Raw genomic sequence first — 15857 nt, forward strand, 5'->3', positions numbered from 1 at the left:
GTTCAATCTAAATGTATAGTAAAGAAACTTCATAATTACACACACTTAATATTCTCACTCATATTTATTTAAAGTGATGTAAATTGGAGTCAGCCAGGTGAAAAGAAGCTAACTGGAGGGTCTAACTGGCAACCAAAGGTTGCACCAACAACTGCTTGGAATGCTGCAACAATGGTGAGTTGGAAAAGCTCATTATATACTAACATGAATGATTTAGGTAAATGTGTAACATGAAAATGTTTTTAAAATAGTGATAAGGCATAAGTGGAAAGATTGTTACCAAGTTTTAGAAATATAAGTAATTTGTATTTCTTTTAAAGGAAGCTTGGTTGTTGTGTTTGCCAGGTACATTTTAGTAGCTAACATTTATTTAAAGGTTACTTTGTGTCAGGCATAATTCTAACAAATAATATGTGGTTTTGTTTTATATAATCCTCAAATTAACCTTACACGGTAGTAACTATTGTTATCCCAATTTTACAGATGAGGAAATGAAAACACAGGGTTATTAAGTAATACGCCCAGATCACAGAGATTGGGCGGGTTTTTAGAACCCAGGCAGCCTTACCTCAGAGCATATTCTCTTAATCACTATTCTCTACTGCTGGTTTCAAATCTATTATTTATTTATCTACAATAAATAAATAACCTTAACACTGAACCAATTGCTAGATTCATACACATACACATATTTCCCCCAACAGTGGCTCAGTGTTCACCAATGCAGGGCTCCCCAACCCCTGGGGCCACAGACCAGTATGGGTCCGCTGCCTTTTAGGAACCGGGCCGCACAGCAGGAGGTGAGTGGCGGGCAAGCGAGCGGAGTTTCATCTGCTGCTCCCCATCACTCGCATTGCCGCCTGAGCCATTCTCTCCCCGCTCCTCCACCCGAGGAAAAATTGTGTTCCCTGAAACCCGTCCCTGGTGCCAAAAAGGTTGGGGACCGCTGCACTGATGGTGCAGTGTTCACTAATTCAGTGTTCTGGTGACTTTAAGACTATAAGTGCAGCAAATAAGGAGAATCAACTATATAAATTATATGACAGTATTAACAAAAGCCAAGCAAGTATAGTTTTAACTGAGTATGCCTATACACATACACATCTCACATAGATTATAATCTTAAATCCCAAAACAAAAAAACTCATTCTAGTGGATTATATATTTTTTTATTTTACGAAAGAGAAAACGAGTGCCAGAGGTGTTAAGTGGCTTGCCTGAGGCCTCCCCACTAATGGGTGCCTGAATTGAGAGACTCTTTCCCTATCCAACTGGCCCCAGAGCCAGAGCTTCTTGCAGTACACGACACTGTTCCCTACTTCTCCATCTTCTGGTCATCGTCATGTCAGAGCTGAAACAAGGCACAGCCCCACCTTGTTTGACCTCAGCTGGGAATGAATGCATCTGGTGACAAATTTTTCACCACTTTGCGCACATAAATGAATGACTTCAAAAGTACCACAAGTATTGATTTTGAGATTACAAATAAATTTCAGTGCATAGCAAATTTGCAAATACAGAATCCATGATAATGAAAATTAATTGTATATGATAATTAATGAGTTAGCATCTAGTACTGAAGAAGTTCTAATGGTTTTAATTACTATAAGGTATGGTCGCCCCAGAGTAGTTTTGTGGCTGTACCCCTATCCTTGGTCAGCTGCTGTTCTGCCAATCCAGTAAGTCTCCCTGGGTCAGAGAAAACCAATTTCTTTTTGTAGAAAAATTTGAAACATGCTTTTTTGCAACAGTGTGCTAATAAGCAGCATTTGATTACACAAGCCACACATTGTATCCTTTCTGTTGTTGTTAGAGACCCCCATTATCCTTTTTTTTAAAAATTTTTTTTTTTATTGGAGTATAGTTGCTTTACAATATTGTGTTAGTTTCTGCCGTACAGCAAAGTGAATCAGCCACACGTATACATATATCCCCATTTGCCCACTTTTTTTTAATATACCTTCAGGGGCATTAGTTCTTTTTTAAAAAATTTTTTTTCATTTTATTTATTTATTTATTTTTTACATCATTATTGGGTTATGATTGCTTTACAATGTTGTGTTAGTTTCTGCTGTACAACAAAGTGAATCAACTATATGTACACCTATATCCCCTCGCTCTTGAGTCTCCCTCCCACCCTCCCCCCCCCACCCCTCTAGGTCGTTACAAAGCACAGAGCTGATCTCCCCACATTATCCTTGTTATAACTACTTTTTGTTATTAAATCTCTTCCAGAGCACTGTGCTTTTTCGCTGTTTCCTTGGGTTAATTGTATGTTAAAATTAATAGGGCTGAGCTAAAAATAGTGCGCTGTTAAAGTTTTACATGACATTAAAGAGTGTTATTAGTTTCAGTCTTCATTAATGGAAAACAGTATTGAAATTTAGCCACCTTTTTAAATCAGTACTTTTTCTCTGGTAGTGGTCACTACCGTCACCAATAATAAAACCTTGCATTTAAATAGTTTACGTTTTTACACACACACACACACACACACACACACACACACACACACACACACACACTATCCTGAGTCTGTAAATAGTGCACTCTTGGGGGAGTTTGAGCAGCTATTGTCCCAACTGTAAGGATAAAGTTATGCAATTTTTTTTTTCCCTCAAGTGCAAAGCAACTAGAAAGCAGATTTAAATTGAAATCCATCCCTTCTGACTCGGAATCCAGTGTTTTTCCCACTCTGACACACCTCTCTGACTAGGGATGGCAGGAGGTTAGGTTAGTAGATTTTATAGCCTCAGGAGTGAATTATACATTGATAATGTATGAGGAATGATATAAATCCAAATGATATAAAAATACAATGAATATTTTCTTATTTTGTATTAAATTAGTATTAATCTATATGAAGTATTAGAAGTTTGTGAATAGCACTTGACTTAAGATTGACTGTTAGCATGTAATAGGCATCTAACCATCTAAAATTTGTTGATAAGAAGCAATATCTATGGTGCTGTGTTGTATATGGTAAGGTACATCATCTCTTAAGGATTTTGTTAAAACATTTGTATGTATGTATTTTATAGAGGTTCTTTTTAATGACTAACATTTAGGGCTGGTGATGTGATTCACTACTTAGATAAACTGCTGCTTTTGACATTTCTTTACATTTCTAACCTTTTTATTAATCCTTAAACACTGTCAAGGTTTTTAAATTTTTAAAAATTTTAAACATTCATTGATGTTTTATTAAAATATATAATGATGTTACACTACCAACTCTTTTCATTACTGCTTGCTTTTTTTCTGTGGTAGACATTATACAATGCAACCCTGTTTATGGGATGCACTGAATTTTGCACTGTTGATGCTACTGATAGATTTTATGTTTTAATGACACTTGTAATCGATAAACTATTATGTAAGTAAGGTGATGATGCCAAAGACTAAATTTCCCTTGTCAACCTTGATAGTGTTTTAGTATAGATGTTCTTCCATTAGATACTGGAAATACAAGGGATTTTAGGTAGTTAATGAATGTTCATGTGAACTAAAATGCTCTCTATGTATTTTCTGTTGTGTAAGTACTTGTTCTAATCCAGTGTTATTGCATTATGTAATTGTTCTCCCTGGGAAAAACAGAATGGCATGCATTTTCCACAATACGTAAGTGACCAAAAACTAGCCTTTTTGCAATAAATTGGCATGCTGTTAACCAATGCTGTAGCAGAATCTCATAACCTTCTAGCTATTACTTGTTTTCACATTCAGATTTTCAATGTGCCAAAAATTCTTCCTAGCATCTACTGATTTTGTGGGTTTGTTGCAGAATTGATTCTGATGGTGGCATGGGAAATATAAATTTTTTTTCTTGCTTAATATTCTGCCATTTGCTGCCAGATGGCTGGGTGTCTGTGTCTGTATCTGTGCTGCCACTATGCACTTGATGACTTCTGAATGAAGGGAAATGTTGATTGTGGTAATGTTGAAAATAACAATTGCATGAAATCTTACAGGCTTCTGCTGAACTTGGCAGTTTGTCTACTGCTCTCGCAGCTCTTGGTTTTTAAGTAGGGAGAGACCAATAAGTCCTACATGCTCACCCAAATACTAAACTTTTAACTGTTCACTTTAGTTATGCTTCATTTAACTTCTCCATGTGTATGTTCAAATTGCCATATAATTTGTTATTTTTTTCATGTTTTAACAGTGTTATTGGTCTTTCACCTGTATTCAGCTTCAGTTTTTATTATAAGATAACACACACAGGGAATGTTGTTAAGACAGCAGATATATCTAAAATGATTCTGTGCTGAGATTGTATATTTTGAGTTAACGTGGGAGGCGGAAGGGACCTTAAACATCTTAGTGGTAGATGGCTCTTTTAGGACTTAAAGCATAAACAGACTTAAAAATGTATTGCTCTTCCGAATTGGTGCTTTGCAGAAGATAGTTTAAATAATTTACGGAATAAATTAGAAGGAATACTAGTATACATACTCTACATAGGAACTTGTGCTTCTTAGAAGTAGTCATACTCCATACTGGTTTGAAGTCTTTGGAGTTATTTGAAAAGAGTGAATGAGGTCCTTAGAAACTAATTTTTTGGAAGATCAGATTGTTCATTGATTTGGGATCTTTACATTTTTTTTTGCTCAAAAAATGAAGTACCTAGGAAAACATTCAGTAATGCTACTTTTCTAGGCAAACATTTTTTATGTTGGTGATGATAGACTTTAAGTTTTAGAACTTTGAATATTTTTAAAAATCTGAATATTTTTAAAGCTTGTAAAAGCACATTGAAATCTTAGATCACTGTTGTATCTAACGTTAAATGGTATTTTTTCTTTCTGATAATTCTGCTTTTCCGCTGATTTCAAGACACTTTTTTTCATTGAGCTTTAATTGACACAATTATTAGCAAACACAAATGTCATATTTAATCACAGCTGTCTTAGCAATTCTTTTTAGTGGAACTACAGCTATTAATTCCTTGAACTCAGTTGACATACATGAGTTATACTTCCTTGTTTGTTTTTTCTTTCATCATGTCAGGCACCCCCTGTAATGGCCTATCCTGCTACTACACCAACAGGCATGATAGGATATGGAATCGTAAGTATTTTTCCCAACACAGCTTTTTGAAAATAGGTTGACTCACATTTAACATGCATTTATTTCCCAATTTAACTGAAGAAAGAACTTAGTGCCACATATATCCTTAATGCCTAACACAGAACCTTGCACCATAGCATAGGTTTCATAAGTATTTCTAGAATAGTCATTATACAACAAATACTGTTTATTAATGTTCACTGTATTTATTTGGCTTATTTTTCCTCTCATAAGTTTGCTAGGCATTTTATACTTCATTATGAACTCATTTAAACATTAATGAGTTAACTCCAAGTCTTTGTTGCTGTGACCTTACATTAATACCAGTGAGGTCTTATAACCTGAATACCACTCTAGGGGAAGGGGGGAATTAATATTTCTTGAATTGTGTAGGGGGTAAATTTAATTTAGTAAAGGCTGCAGAAATTTTCCTATGACATGATTGGTATAGTACAGAAACAGTCCTTAAACCTTTAAGCTGCCCACAACCCACATTCTAGACTGCCCTTACTCTCCCAACTCTCTTAATACATAGACTCACATAAAGAAGAATGAAGGTAGTGGCTTCAGCCCACCACACACTTGGCGGAACTGTTGCTGGTGGGAGGCAGCACTGCATCCGTTGGTATTGCTACTGTGGCTGCTTCTGCTACTTCATTTATTATACATCTGTAGCTCTTTTCCTGCATATGAAGAAGTTGCACAGCTTTTGGATTAGTAGTCATTACATTAAAAAGGTGTCTGCACAAAAAACTCAAAATGAATCTCTCACTACAAATAGGAGTCATCCTAAAAGGTTAAATAGAACTTGCAGAAAGATAAGATTTTAGAATATAGCATTTTAACCAAAATAATATGGTCAGTGTGTACTCTATTTTGTCACTTACGTTAATTTTATACCATGGAGTGGTAATGTTTAAAGAGATGGTTGGTTGAGATTTATTTTCAATTATTTAAGAATGAACTAACCTCTTTGTGTGTAATTTAAGCCTCTTGGTTTTCCCTGAAAATGTCTGAAATAAAATGAAAGAACCATTGGGAGTAAACTTCTTCAAACAATCAACTATTTTCCCTTGTGCTTATTTGCATAATGGCGTTAAGAACTTGATTTGATATACAAAGGCAGTTTGCTTTGAAATGTCTTAGCCATTTTGTAGTTTCAAGTTTCCCATGTCTAAAGCTGGCAAATTTGGAAATTTTTTTGGTCTAAATTATTTAGTCTGTTTATCATAGTTTGAATTTTGCAACTCATATAGAAAAAGTTGAGCTTTTTTTGCAAACTTTAAAAGATGAGCACATTAAAGACTTTCCGTATAAAAAAAATACTCTTAAAAATTTGTAGCTGTCAGTCTTATTTGCATTTACAGGTATTTTCCCTTTGAGTTAATGCAAAAGTACTAGTACTGTTCATCCCTGTCATCCTTCTTGTTTACTTACGCATAATAAGGAAAATGTGAGTTAACATCCTTTAACTTGACATTTTTTGTTTTTTTAGCCTCCTCAAATGGGAAGTGTACCTGTAATGACACAACCAACCTTAATATACAACCAGCCTGTCATGAGACCACCAAACCCATTTGGCCCTGTATCAGGAGCACAGGTACTAACATGCTACACGTAACTGTTTTAATGTGCTTGATGTGGAAGAAATATAATAGTAGAAAATCCTTTTATACAACTTGAGAAGCAGGTTATTAGCATTTTTTTCCCCTTCATTGTGGAATGTTATTTTCTTCGTGTATCTTTCTCATCTAAGAGTTTTTAGGAATATTGATTATTTGGAAAGAAAGGACAAGCAGATTACAAATATTAAAGATGGAAAATTCTTGATAACTTACAGTTGGTGGGTTCAGAGGATGGTTTTTCTGAGGTTAAGGAACCTTTTTTCTGATAATGATTCTGACATGCTCTCCTTTGTGGGCCTTAGAAACCTTGAACTCAGAACTCAGTGCCTTGGCTTGAATGGTGCTACAATAAAGGTGTTACCTTTGAGATGTTTGTGAAACTTGACAAGTCTTCAAAAGTTGTGAATGCTGTTTTTTCATTAGATAACTTCCTGCTGCTAAAGATCATATTTAAAAGCAAACCCCCCAAAAGGGCACAAAAGCTTGAAATGCCATGCTGACCTAATGTCTTCACAGGAAAGACTTTCCTCTTCAAATGTTTCTAAGGCCTTCTTCCAGTTCAAGAAAATTCACCTAAATATTCACTTTCTTTTTCATCTCATTGTTAGCATCAGGGGAATCTGTTTTGTATAAACCTTACTGGTAACTGGTATATAAATTGAAATGTCCATTGCTGGTCAATATTTTATAAACTCATTCTGCGTTGCATTATGCAGCTATTATGTTACTAAGCATGAAGACAGTTAACCTAGTTAGTTTCGCTTTTTTTAAGTTACTGTGACATGAACTAACATTCTCTTAATGAATGTTTATAAGACAGTTTAGATGTTGAAGATTTTTGAGGGGGAGGGTTGTGTTTATTATGTTCTTATCACTTATTTATATGAGAAACTCAAACTGATCCCTTATCTGTTTTTCCAAAGGCAATATGAAAACCATAGTAGAGTGTTAGTGTGGTACATTTGGGGGTTTAATTTTTAAATAGAGTGGAGTGTTACATTTGGGGGTTTAATTTTTAAAATAAGCATATTAAAAGTTTTATTGTTTTCTTGATTGGTATTGGGGGGCTTTGAGGTTTTTTTTTAACGGAGGATGTGGCTAAAGATGTAAAATGGCTGCTGGGTTTTGTTTGTATCGGCCAAATTTAAGTAAGTATGACATCAGTTAAGTGTCTGAAAGGACACAAGGGCTAGTTGTGAGTGCTTTTTACCGATCTAAATTGGGGCACTGTTGGCTTTGGATATTGGAATAATTCAAGTCTTACCAAAAAAAAAAAAGCCTTTTTAATGACTTTCCTGTGTATAAGAACTAATAGCTCTCTTTGCTTTTAGGCTTAGTTTAGTTTCTTTTGTTTGTTTTTTGTTTTTTTTACTTTCTTGGTATGTTAACTGTGGGTGTTGGCAGTGCCTCTCTGTCAGCTGATCTGCCCAGCTGCATTTCTGTGAAGGTCTTTTGCCTTGTCAGCAGTGTGTTGTGCTCATTCGTCCTTGCTTAGTAGAAGATCCCATGAGGGGATTTACTTTGGGAATTGGGATTTAGGACCATAGGTGAGAATGTTTCTGCAGTCCCCTGGGCATACCCAAATCAGTCAAAACAAAAATTCGAGGAGTCCCGTCTGCTTACCATTATTGTTAATAAGACAGCATGTACAACCAGGCCTTTTCACTGCATTTTTGCTGAGAACATTTTTTCTAAAAGGTGGAAATCTAATTCTTGTTTTAAACAAAACTTAGAACATATTCATAAAATCTTGGGTGACTGTGAAGTTCTGCAAAATCTTCATGATGAACATCAGTGATTGTGTACAGCACTGTGAATATAGAAAGCACACAGGTGTATTGACTGTCTAACATTTACTAGAGAAGTCCTTTTTAAAAAATTATTTCTCTACTCTTAAACTTTTTTCTGTACATTAAAATATAGCCATGAATTCTAGCTGAGTTGAGACTGAGATAGCAGATTCCAGCCTTGGAATCAGCAGATCTGCTTTCGAGTCTGTTATTAGTGTCCTGGGGCTGCTGTAACAAAGTGTACACAAACTCGATTTCTTAAAACAACAGGAATTTAATCTCTCACAGTTCTGGAGACTTAAAGTCCGAAAACAAGGTGTCAGTAGGGCCATGCTGCTTCTGAATTCTCTAGAGGAGGATCCTTCCTTGCCGCTTCCAGCTTTTGGTAGCCCCAGTCATTCCTTGACTTAGAGCTGCAGCACTTCAGTCTCTGCCTCTTTCATATGGCGTCCTCCTTGTGTCTCTGTCTTCACATGGCATTTCCCTCTTTTTACAAAGACATCAGTCATTGGACTAGGGCCCACCCTAATGACCTCATCATAACTTGATTACAACTGCAGAGACCCTATTTCCAAATAAGGTCACATTCATAAATACATTCATGGGGGTCAGGACTTCAACATATCTTTTTAGGGGATACAGTTCAACGGACTCTCAGCTCGACTCCTCACTAACCAGGTGTTTCAGAGAAAGTTGTCTATGTAACTTCGATGAGCCTCAGTTTCTTTATCTATAGAATGGTGATTTTTACCTTGTGTACTTTATAAGTTTGTTGAACAGTCCAAATGAAAGTATTTGTAACTGACTTAGGAATGTGGATGTTTATGTTTTTTTTATCGATGATTATAAGGAACCTTTTTTGTCTTTAGAAGAAAATGTTACAAGGTTGCCCTATTTTCAGAAATTGTTTCTATTCCATGAGGCGTCCCTATTCCCAACTTCTGATTTATAATAATACAGTTTATATTTCTTCCCATGTGTTACAAATTATCTTTATTGTAAATATAATAATTCATAGTTCATTATTTTGAAACCTTAATCATGACTCACTATTATCTGATGACATCAGATAAACTCACAGAGAGCCACAGGCTAGGGTGGTCACTGGGGTGTGGGGATGGGGCAGGCTGGTTGAGCACGGTCTGCATTAGGGCCTGACTCATCCACGTGAGGTGTAGACGCTGGACATTGTTTACAGGAACCCGACGCACCGCTCTTGAGGACTCTATCAGCAGCACCTGAATTGGCTCAGCATTTGTGGAGGTGGTGTTACCCTAAAGTACCAAGCTGTATTTTATAATAATTAAAATCTGTATTTGGTCGAATTTATTAATACAGTTTATAAGTCTCTTTTTGTGGGGGGGGGGGCAGACCTCTTTTGAAAATGTCTAAGTCTAAGGAACTCTGTCTTAGACGTTTTTAGTGGAAGCCCAATAGATAAATCAGGTAAAAGCAGGTAGCCTCAAGCTCATAGTTGGAACACAGTTTGGAAATTTTTTTTAACCAAACCAAAGTGCCATATCTTCAATAAACAGCAAATAAGTGGTGCATTGTAGGCACATGTAATTATTATTTTGTCTCCTTATGTACCAGTTGACATAAACCTTACAGCTTTTCATTTTCTTTGTTTTTCAAGGGGTAAGAGTCTAATATGAATGAGCAGTGAACGTTTTATTCAGATAAGCTGAGCCAGTTTTCATGATTTCCATCCATCAAATGGAACTTTAAACAGACTTCTCTTACCCTTGCAAATAATTCTGATATACAGAAATGTTGTTCATTTTTGGCTTAGGTCAGTTAATAGTATTTCCTCCCATGAGTTTAGGAAATCTTTTGATCTATTTCCCTCTCTCCAATTTGGTCTTCTTTAACTCTTTGTCGGTTTAGGTTGCCATAATTCTAAGGAGATGACTTAGATGCCATTTTGGAATAATGTCACTCCTATGTTAATAGTTTTAAGTTGTGTGGACTCTAGCAGTAGAGAGGTTTAGAAACAACATACATTCAAAGAGAAATCCTCTTAGGTCACTGTCTGGTGCCCCTAAGACAAGATGAAGTAATGCTTTGAAGGTGACAGGAGTAAGGCTGGCGTAACTTTGTGATGTTATTGATGGGCAGAAGCCCAAGATGGATTGTGTTAAGCATAAACGCAAGAAGCAGTTATCAAAAGGCACTAGACTCAACGTACAGGACAGGCCCTCTACCTTATGCAGTAGAGAAAGAAGTCCTCTCTTTTAGCCATACTTCACAGAGGCAGCTGAGAATAGCATTATCTTTAGTATAAAATTTTGGAATGCAGCACTATATGTTTATATCCCTATGCATCTGGATTCAGTGGTCTGGCCGTGGTCTAACATTATTCAAAAACAACATACCTTTCTGTGCTCAGTTTTATATCTGACATCTCTGTGAAATCATATTAAGTAGGGCTTGAGGTTTCTAAAATGTTTCCATTGCACAGCAATACCAGGAAAATATTCTTTAAGCATGTACCCTCAGTGTATTTATATTTATATATCCCTATAACAGTATGTTATGTACATTAAATAACATGTAAAAATAGACATTTTAAAAGGGTAAAAATTAATAGGGAAGTTCTAATACTTCTAATATCCCACTTTGGTGACCATTTTTATACAGAGCTTGTTTTATCACCAAAAAACATTTTAATTTAGCATGTTATAGAATGCTTATAATATGTGTAAGTCACTGCTAGTTGCTGAACAAGAGACAGGGAGAATATGTTTCTTACATCTGAGGAGCCTAAAGGTGAGTACAAAATGGAAGCACAAGTGACTGGTTGATGGTAAAATAAGAACTCTTATAAGAGCAACACAGACAAGACAGAGTGGGTCCTATTGTGTAAGACTAGATGAGCATTTGATTGTAGGTGGTAAGGAAGGTTGAACTAATATTTGAGTGACTAACATATGCCAGGGTGCTTTTTGTATATTTTAATCCTCAAGACAGCCATTAACGGGGATGTGGATATTGGGTCTTGATATTCTTAACGTCATTTTACAAAAAAGCCAGGATTAGATTCCTTTCCATCTTTCCATAAAACTGTGCTCTCTCATCCCAGGCAAAGGAAATATACCCATTTTTTCCTAAGATGTTAACTTTGCTTCTTCAACAAAGACAAAATGAGTCTTTCCAGCATTGCTATTTGCTATCCAGGCTTTTGAATTCAAATTCAAATGTAAAGATGTGGCAGAGGTGTTTCTTCTCTAAGAATTTTAAGCACAGCCAAGTTTGTCCTTAAATACCCAGTCTTTTACTCTCCGGTAAGCTTTCAATTGCACTAGGTTCACTTTCTGAGACTGATGCTGTTTTCCTGTTCTAACATGAAATTTTCTTTCTTTGGTGTTGAATGGGAGTAGAATGAAGGAGTAACCATTTTTATTTTATGATCTTTTAGTGTACTGATAGAATTCTTTTTAAAAAATTCCTTTATTCTCCGTATGTTTGCTTTTTTATAAAGTTAACTTATGATTTCTGTACTCTCGTCTTTACTATACTAAACACACACTACAGCCAAAAAAAAATCTTTGCTCTGGAGATAAAAACAAAGATTTTTGGTAACATTAGATTTTTTTTTTTTTTTCTATTTCAACCTTTTTTTTTTAAAGGTTGATTAGAGTGGCGGGAGGGGGTGAAGGAATGTCAACTGAGAGTTGCCATCATCAATTACTTGTACATTTTAGTATTTTTATTTATATGCGACTCTTCTTTCACTGCTTCTCAGTATGTCATTTTCCTATAAAATGAGAAGACTTTATGTCTGTATTAGACTAGTGAGACTGACTGCTTTGTTTAAATAGCATATTTAGTTGTGAGATAGGTCGATTTAATTTGAACAAACTGATAGCTGTACTAATTTTTAAGCTCTGTGGGAATTTTGGTATAGAGAATGTTACTTGAAATAAATGAGTGAAAGTCTTTTTCTTTTGTTTGGTGTGTGTGTGTGTGTGTGTGTGTTGGCATATTTGTAGTACAATTTTACTGAAATGGTCAGGTACAGTTTGTCTTATGCTGGCTTGTAAAATATGGTGATTTTGTAATTAATGATGGTCATTGGATTTTTTCTTTTTTTAAATTCCTTATCCTCCAGTACGTAGCAACCCTACGTGTTCTTTAATCTACTCCCAAGAATTACAAGTAAAGGAGGGTTAACGTGCCTTTCTCAGGCTCTTTAAATCCTGCTGCCTCTCACCTACCAGGATCCTGTTGCTCCTTTGTGTACTTTGTTCTTCCTTCTTTCCTTGAGCATTAACTGGGCCATTGCAGTATATTTCCGTTCCTTCTGCTTCCTTATTCACTCGCTGAGCTGACTACCTTCTCACCAGTGCATGATGTGCCTATGCTTCGGTACAGGTGCCAGGAAGGGGTGGGACCAGCTGGTGAAGGGCTGCTCCGTGGCTCAGTCCTTGGCACTCTCTGCAGTCAGCCAATCCAGTCTGGGCCAAGGTTTCATCTGCTTGAAATGGGTGTTGGTGATATGAAACTTACTGCAGGGATATTAAGTCTTGTTTTCTCATGTTTTAGTTTAGCTACATGTTTTTTATAGGTAGAAGACATATGTATGTGTTTATTTTGCCAATTTAACAGAATAGTAGAAGTATTAGTTAGAAACTAGCACTTTTTCCCTCAAGAAAAATTGATCCTCTTCAACATTGTTTTTAAACCTCCAGGACTTTTCTCCAGCAGTATGCTCACATATGGAAAAGAACAGAATTATGGTGTTACCTTTGGCCATATTCTTCAGGGGCATTTTCCTCTGAGACTGTCAGGTCTTCAGACTGCTGCCCTCATGAAAATTTGATTTAAGAAGATGTTTTAGTGTGGGGCTCTCATGGGAGACTGTTGATTTTGGATGCTTATCTATCTGCAGTAAGCAGGGGGTTTTTGTTGTTGTTTTTTAACTTCAAATGAAAAAACCTGTTTTGGAGAAAAACCCAGTTAATCTTAAACTCCCTCCGGCTCAGGGATCACTTTACTTAAAATCATTTCGCTTCTGAATGGTCATCCTGGTTGGTCTGAAAGGTGAGGAGGAAGTGTCTTTCTAATTAAGTTGCACCTGATTCTGTCTCTGCACGGATGATACTTGAATCTCCAAACCCAGACCTGCTGTCCTGTCCTCCCATCTGTAGCTGCTTGTGTAATTCCATCAACTTTTGCATTGTCTCTTCCCATTGTCTTTGAACATTTATTTCTGAGAACAAGGTGTGGATTAAGAAAATGACTCAACCACTAATATAACTGAAGATGATTTCTAAACCTGTAAATGAATCTTGGCATCCAAAATAACAAATTGCATATACGTGGGGTGTAATATTTGTTGGAAACTCATTGGCTCTTCATTCTCTATAGTGCTTTTCTTAAGAAAATAAAAAGGTAGAAATGAGATCACTTTGACCCAGCAAAGACAGATTTTGAGCCTTGAAATCCTTTACAGGAATTCAAATGTTGAGGTATGAATTGAAACTATTTCTACTTAGTCTTAACTTTGATTTAATGCTCAGTTGAACATTCCTGTGCTTGCATGCCTCTGCAATCTGATGCAGGAGGAGTAGGAAAAAATTAAAAGTTTGTTCCAAACTAAAATGGCTCATATTTGGTTTAAAATACTCTTAAAGTAGGCTCGGTGAAGGAGATACATATATGAAGTGAACATCTTGGTACTTTAGGGATACTAAAGATATGTTATGGAGTTCAGCAGTCTACTTGCCTTACTGTATATTCGAATTAAACAACAGGAGCAAATTCCAAGAATCAAGTGAATGTATTCTAACAGGAAGCTGAACCAAAGATCTTAAGTATTCCATATATTCAGGGCAGTATGCGGGTAGTTGGACCAGATAACCTCTAAGCTCCTTCTACCTCCCAGAGTATAAGCATCAGCTGTGGCATGTCCAGATAAACAGGCAGTAGACAACTCCATGTCAAAAAAGTGTGAACACTGAGAACAGGACTTTCCACCTCTTATGAGGAAGGAAGGAAAGGGTATTGCAGCTAGATGTGTTGGGTGTGGACTGAGGTCAGGTTGGACACACCATTTGACAGACAGCCTGGACACAGGAAGCCATCTTCTGTGGCTCACAGTTAGGCTGTGGTTCCCGTCTTCCCCTCTCCCACACACACATGCAGTAACAGTCTTAACCATGGGTCAGCTTATTTCGACCTTTTCGGGTAAAAGACTTTATTCCTTTGGAATTCAGAAACAAGAATTTGTTTTCTGAAAAACACATGCCATTGGATACCCTTTAACTTGAGGTGTGACTGAAACTTTTGTTTTAATAATTCCACCTTCTGCAAGGGCTGCCATTATATTTATTAAAGATGACAAAACAAAAACCACTTCTTCTTTCATTACATTTCCTGCTTTCATGTTCTGTCATTCTGAGATCTTTTTTTCTCCCCCTCTCTCTGTCTTCTTTTCCCCCAGCTGTCGGCAGCATCCAGCCCCTCCAGTCCCAGTCCTCACAGAGCTTCAGGAAAGGACCCTTTTGCAGAGCTCTCTTTGGAGGATTTCTTATAAATCACTTTAGGTATTGCTGCTTGTTGGGGGAGATGGGGACTTAAATATCAATACTTTTTAAAATTACCAAACATTAAGCACAATTTACTCTTCTCCTTTGTTTCTTTCAAGGACTCTAGGTTCCCTCTCTTCCTCCTCCTCCTCTGTTCTTTAGGTGAAGAATAGATCAAGACAGGGCATAAGGACAAAGAACTTTTGGAAAATATCTTTAACATTATTAGAAGATGCGAAATCAAAGGACCGTCTCACATATGTACATATAAGCATCCACTGTGCACAACAGATGGATGAGCTCAAACACCACCCGTTAAAAACTGGGTGTTTTATTCAGTCTTAAAAGATTTATAGAGAACAACACAATTTTACGCACTGGATTCAAGCTTTATTAGGAGCATCTTGGATTCAATGGCCAGGATTCATTGTGAAGAATCCATTTTAACAATTTCTGTAAAGGGTTATATTTTTATGTATGCCTTTTTTATTTTAAAATAGTAGTATTTTCCAAAAAAACAGCTTATATATATTTTTAAATTAAAGGCAAGTGAATACTTAGTGCCCTTTTTGATAGAAAGATTCTGCTTTTGATCCACACTGCCTCTTTTCCTGGAAGACAATGTCATTTGTTCTTCTTGATGCCGTAGCCCCCAGTGTAGATACACCTTTTGGATCTTTGAGAGTTTGTACTCTTCTGATTTGACAACAGTTTATTAGCACATCTATTTCAGTAATGTCTTTGGATGAGCAGTTTAAAGGATAAAGATATCATGAGTGAAGAAATATCTGAGTGACTAGTTGACACCCTATTGAAAAGTATTCTTTTGTAGATCTTTCCGA

At 36.3% G+C, this 15857-nt stretch overlaps 1 protein-coding gene across 13 annotated transcripts in view; it reads left to right on the plus strand.

Moving 5' to 3' along the window:
- Positions 1 to 15857, plus strand: part of PICALM (phosphatidylinositol binding clathrin assembly protein) — a 103370-nt gene that overhangs the window by 85719 nt on the left and 1794 nt on the right. For 7 of the 13 annotated variants that reach the window (XM_082410161.1, XM_082410156.1, XM_082410165.1 and 4 more), the window contains 5 exons: positions 75 to 174; positions 3598 to 3621; positions 5011 to 5070; positions 6566 to 6670; positions 14931 to 15033. In XM_082410161.1, coding sequence (XP_082266287.1) covers positions 75 to 174; positions 3598 to 3621; positions 5011 to 5070; positions 6566 to 6670; positions 14931 to 15023 — 382 coding nt within the window. In that variant the 3' untranslated portion in view covers positions 15024 to 15033. The remainder of the gene's footprint in view (positions 1 to 74; positions 175 to 3597; positions 3622 to 5010; positions 5071 to 6565; positions 6671 to 14930; positions 15034 to 15857) is intronic. The other 6 variants (XM_082410162.1, XM_082410167.1, XM_082410166.1 and 3 more) reach the window with 2 other exon arrangements.

Source organism: Balaenoptera physalus (genome assembly GCF_965194825.1).
Source record: "Balaenoptera physalus genome assembly, chromosome: 10".
NCBI classification, from domain to species: domain Eukaryota; kingdom Metazoa; phylum Chordata; class Mammalia; order Artiodactyla; family Balaenopteridae; genus Balaenoptera; species Balaenoptera physalus.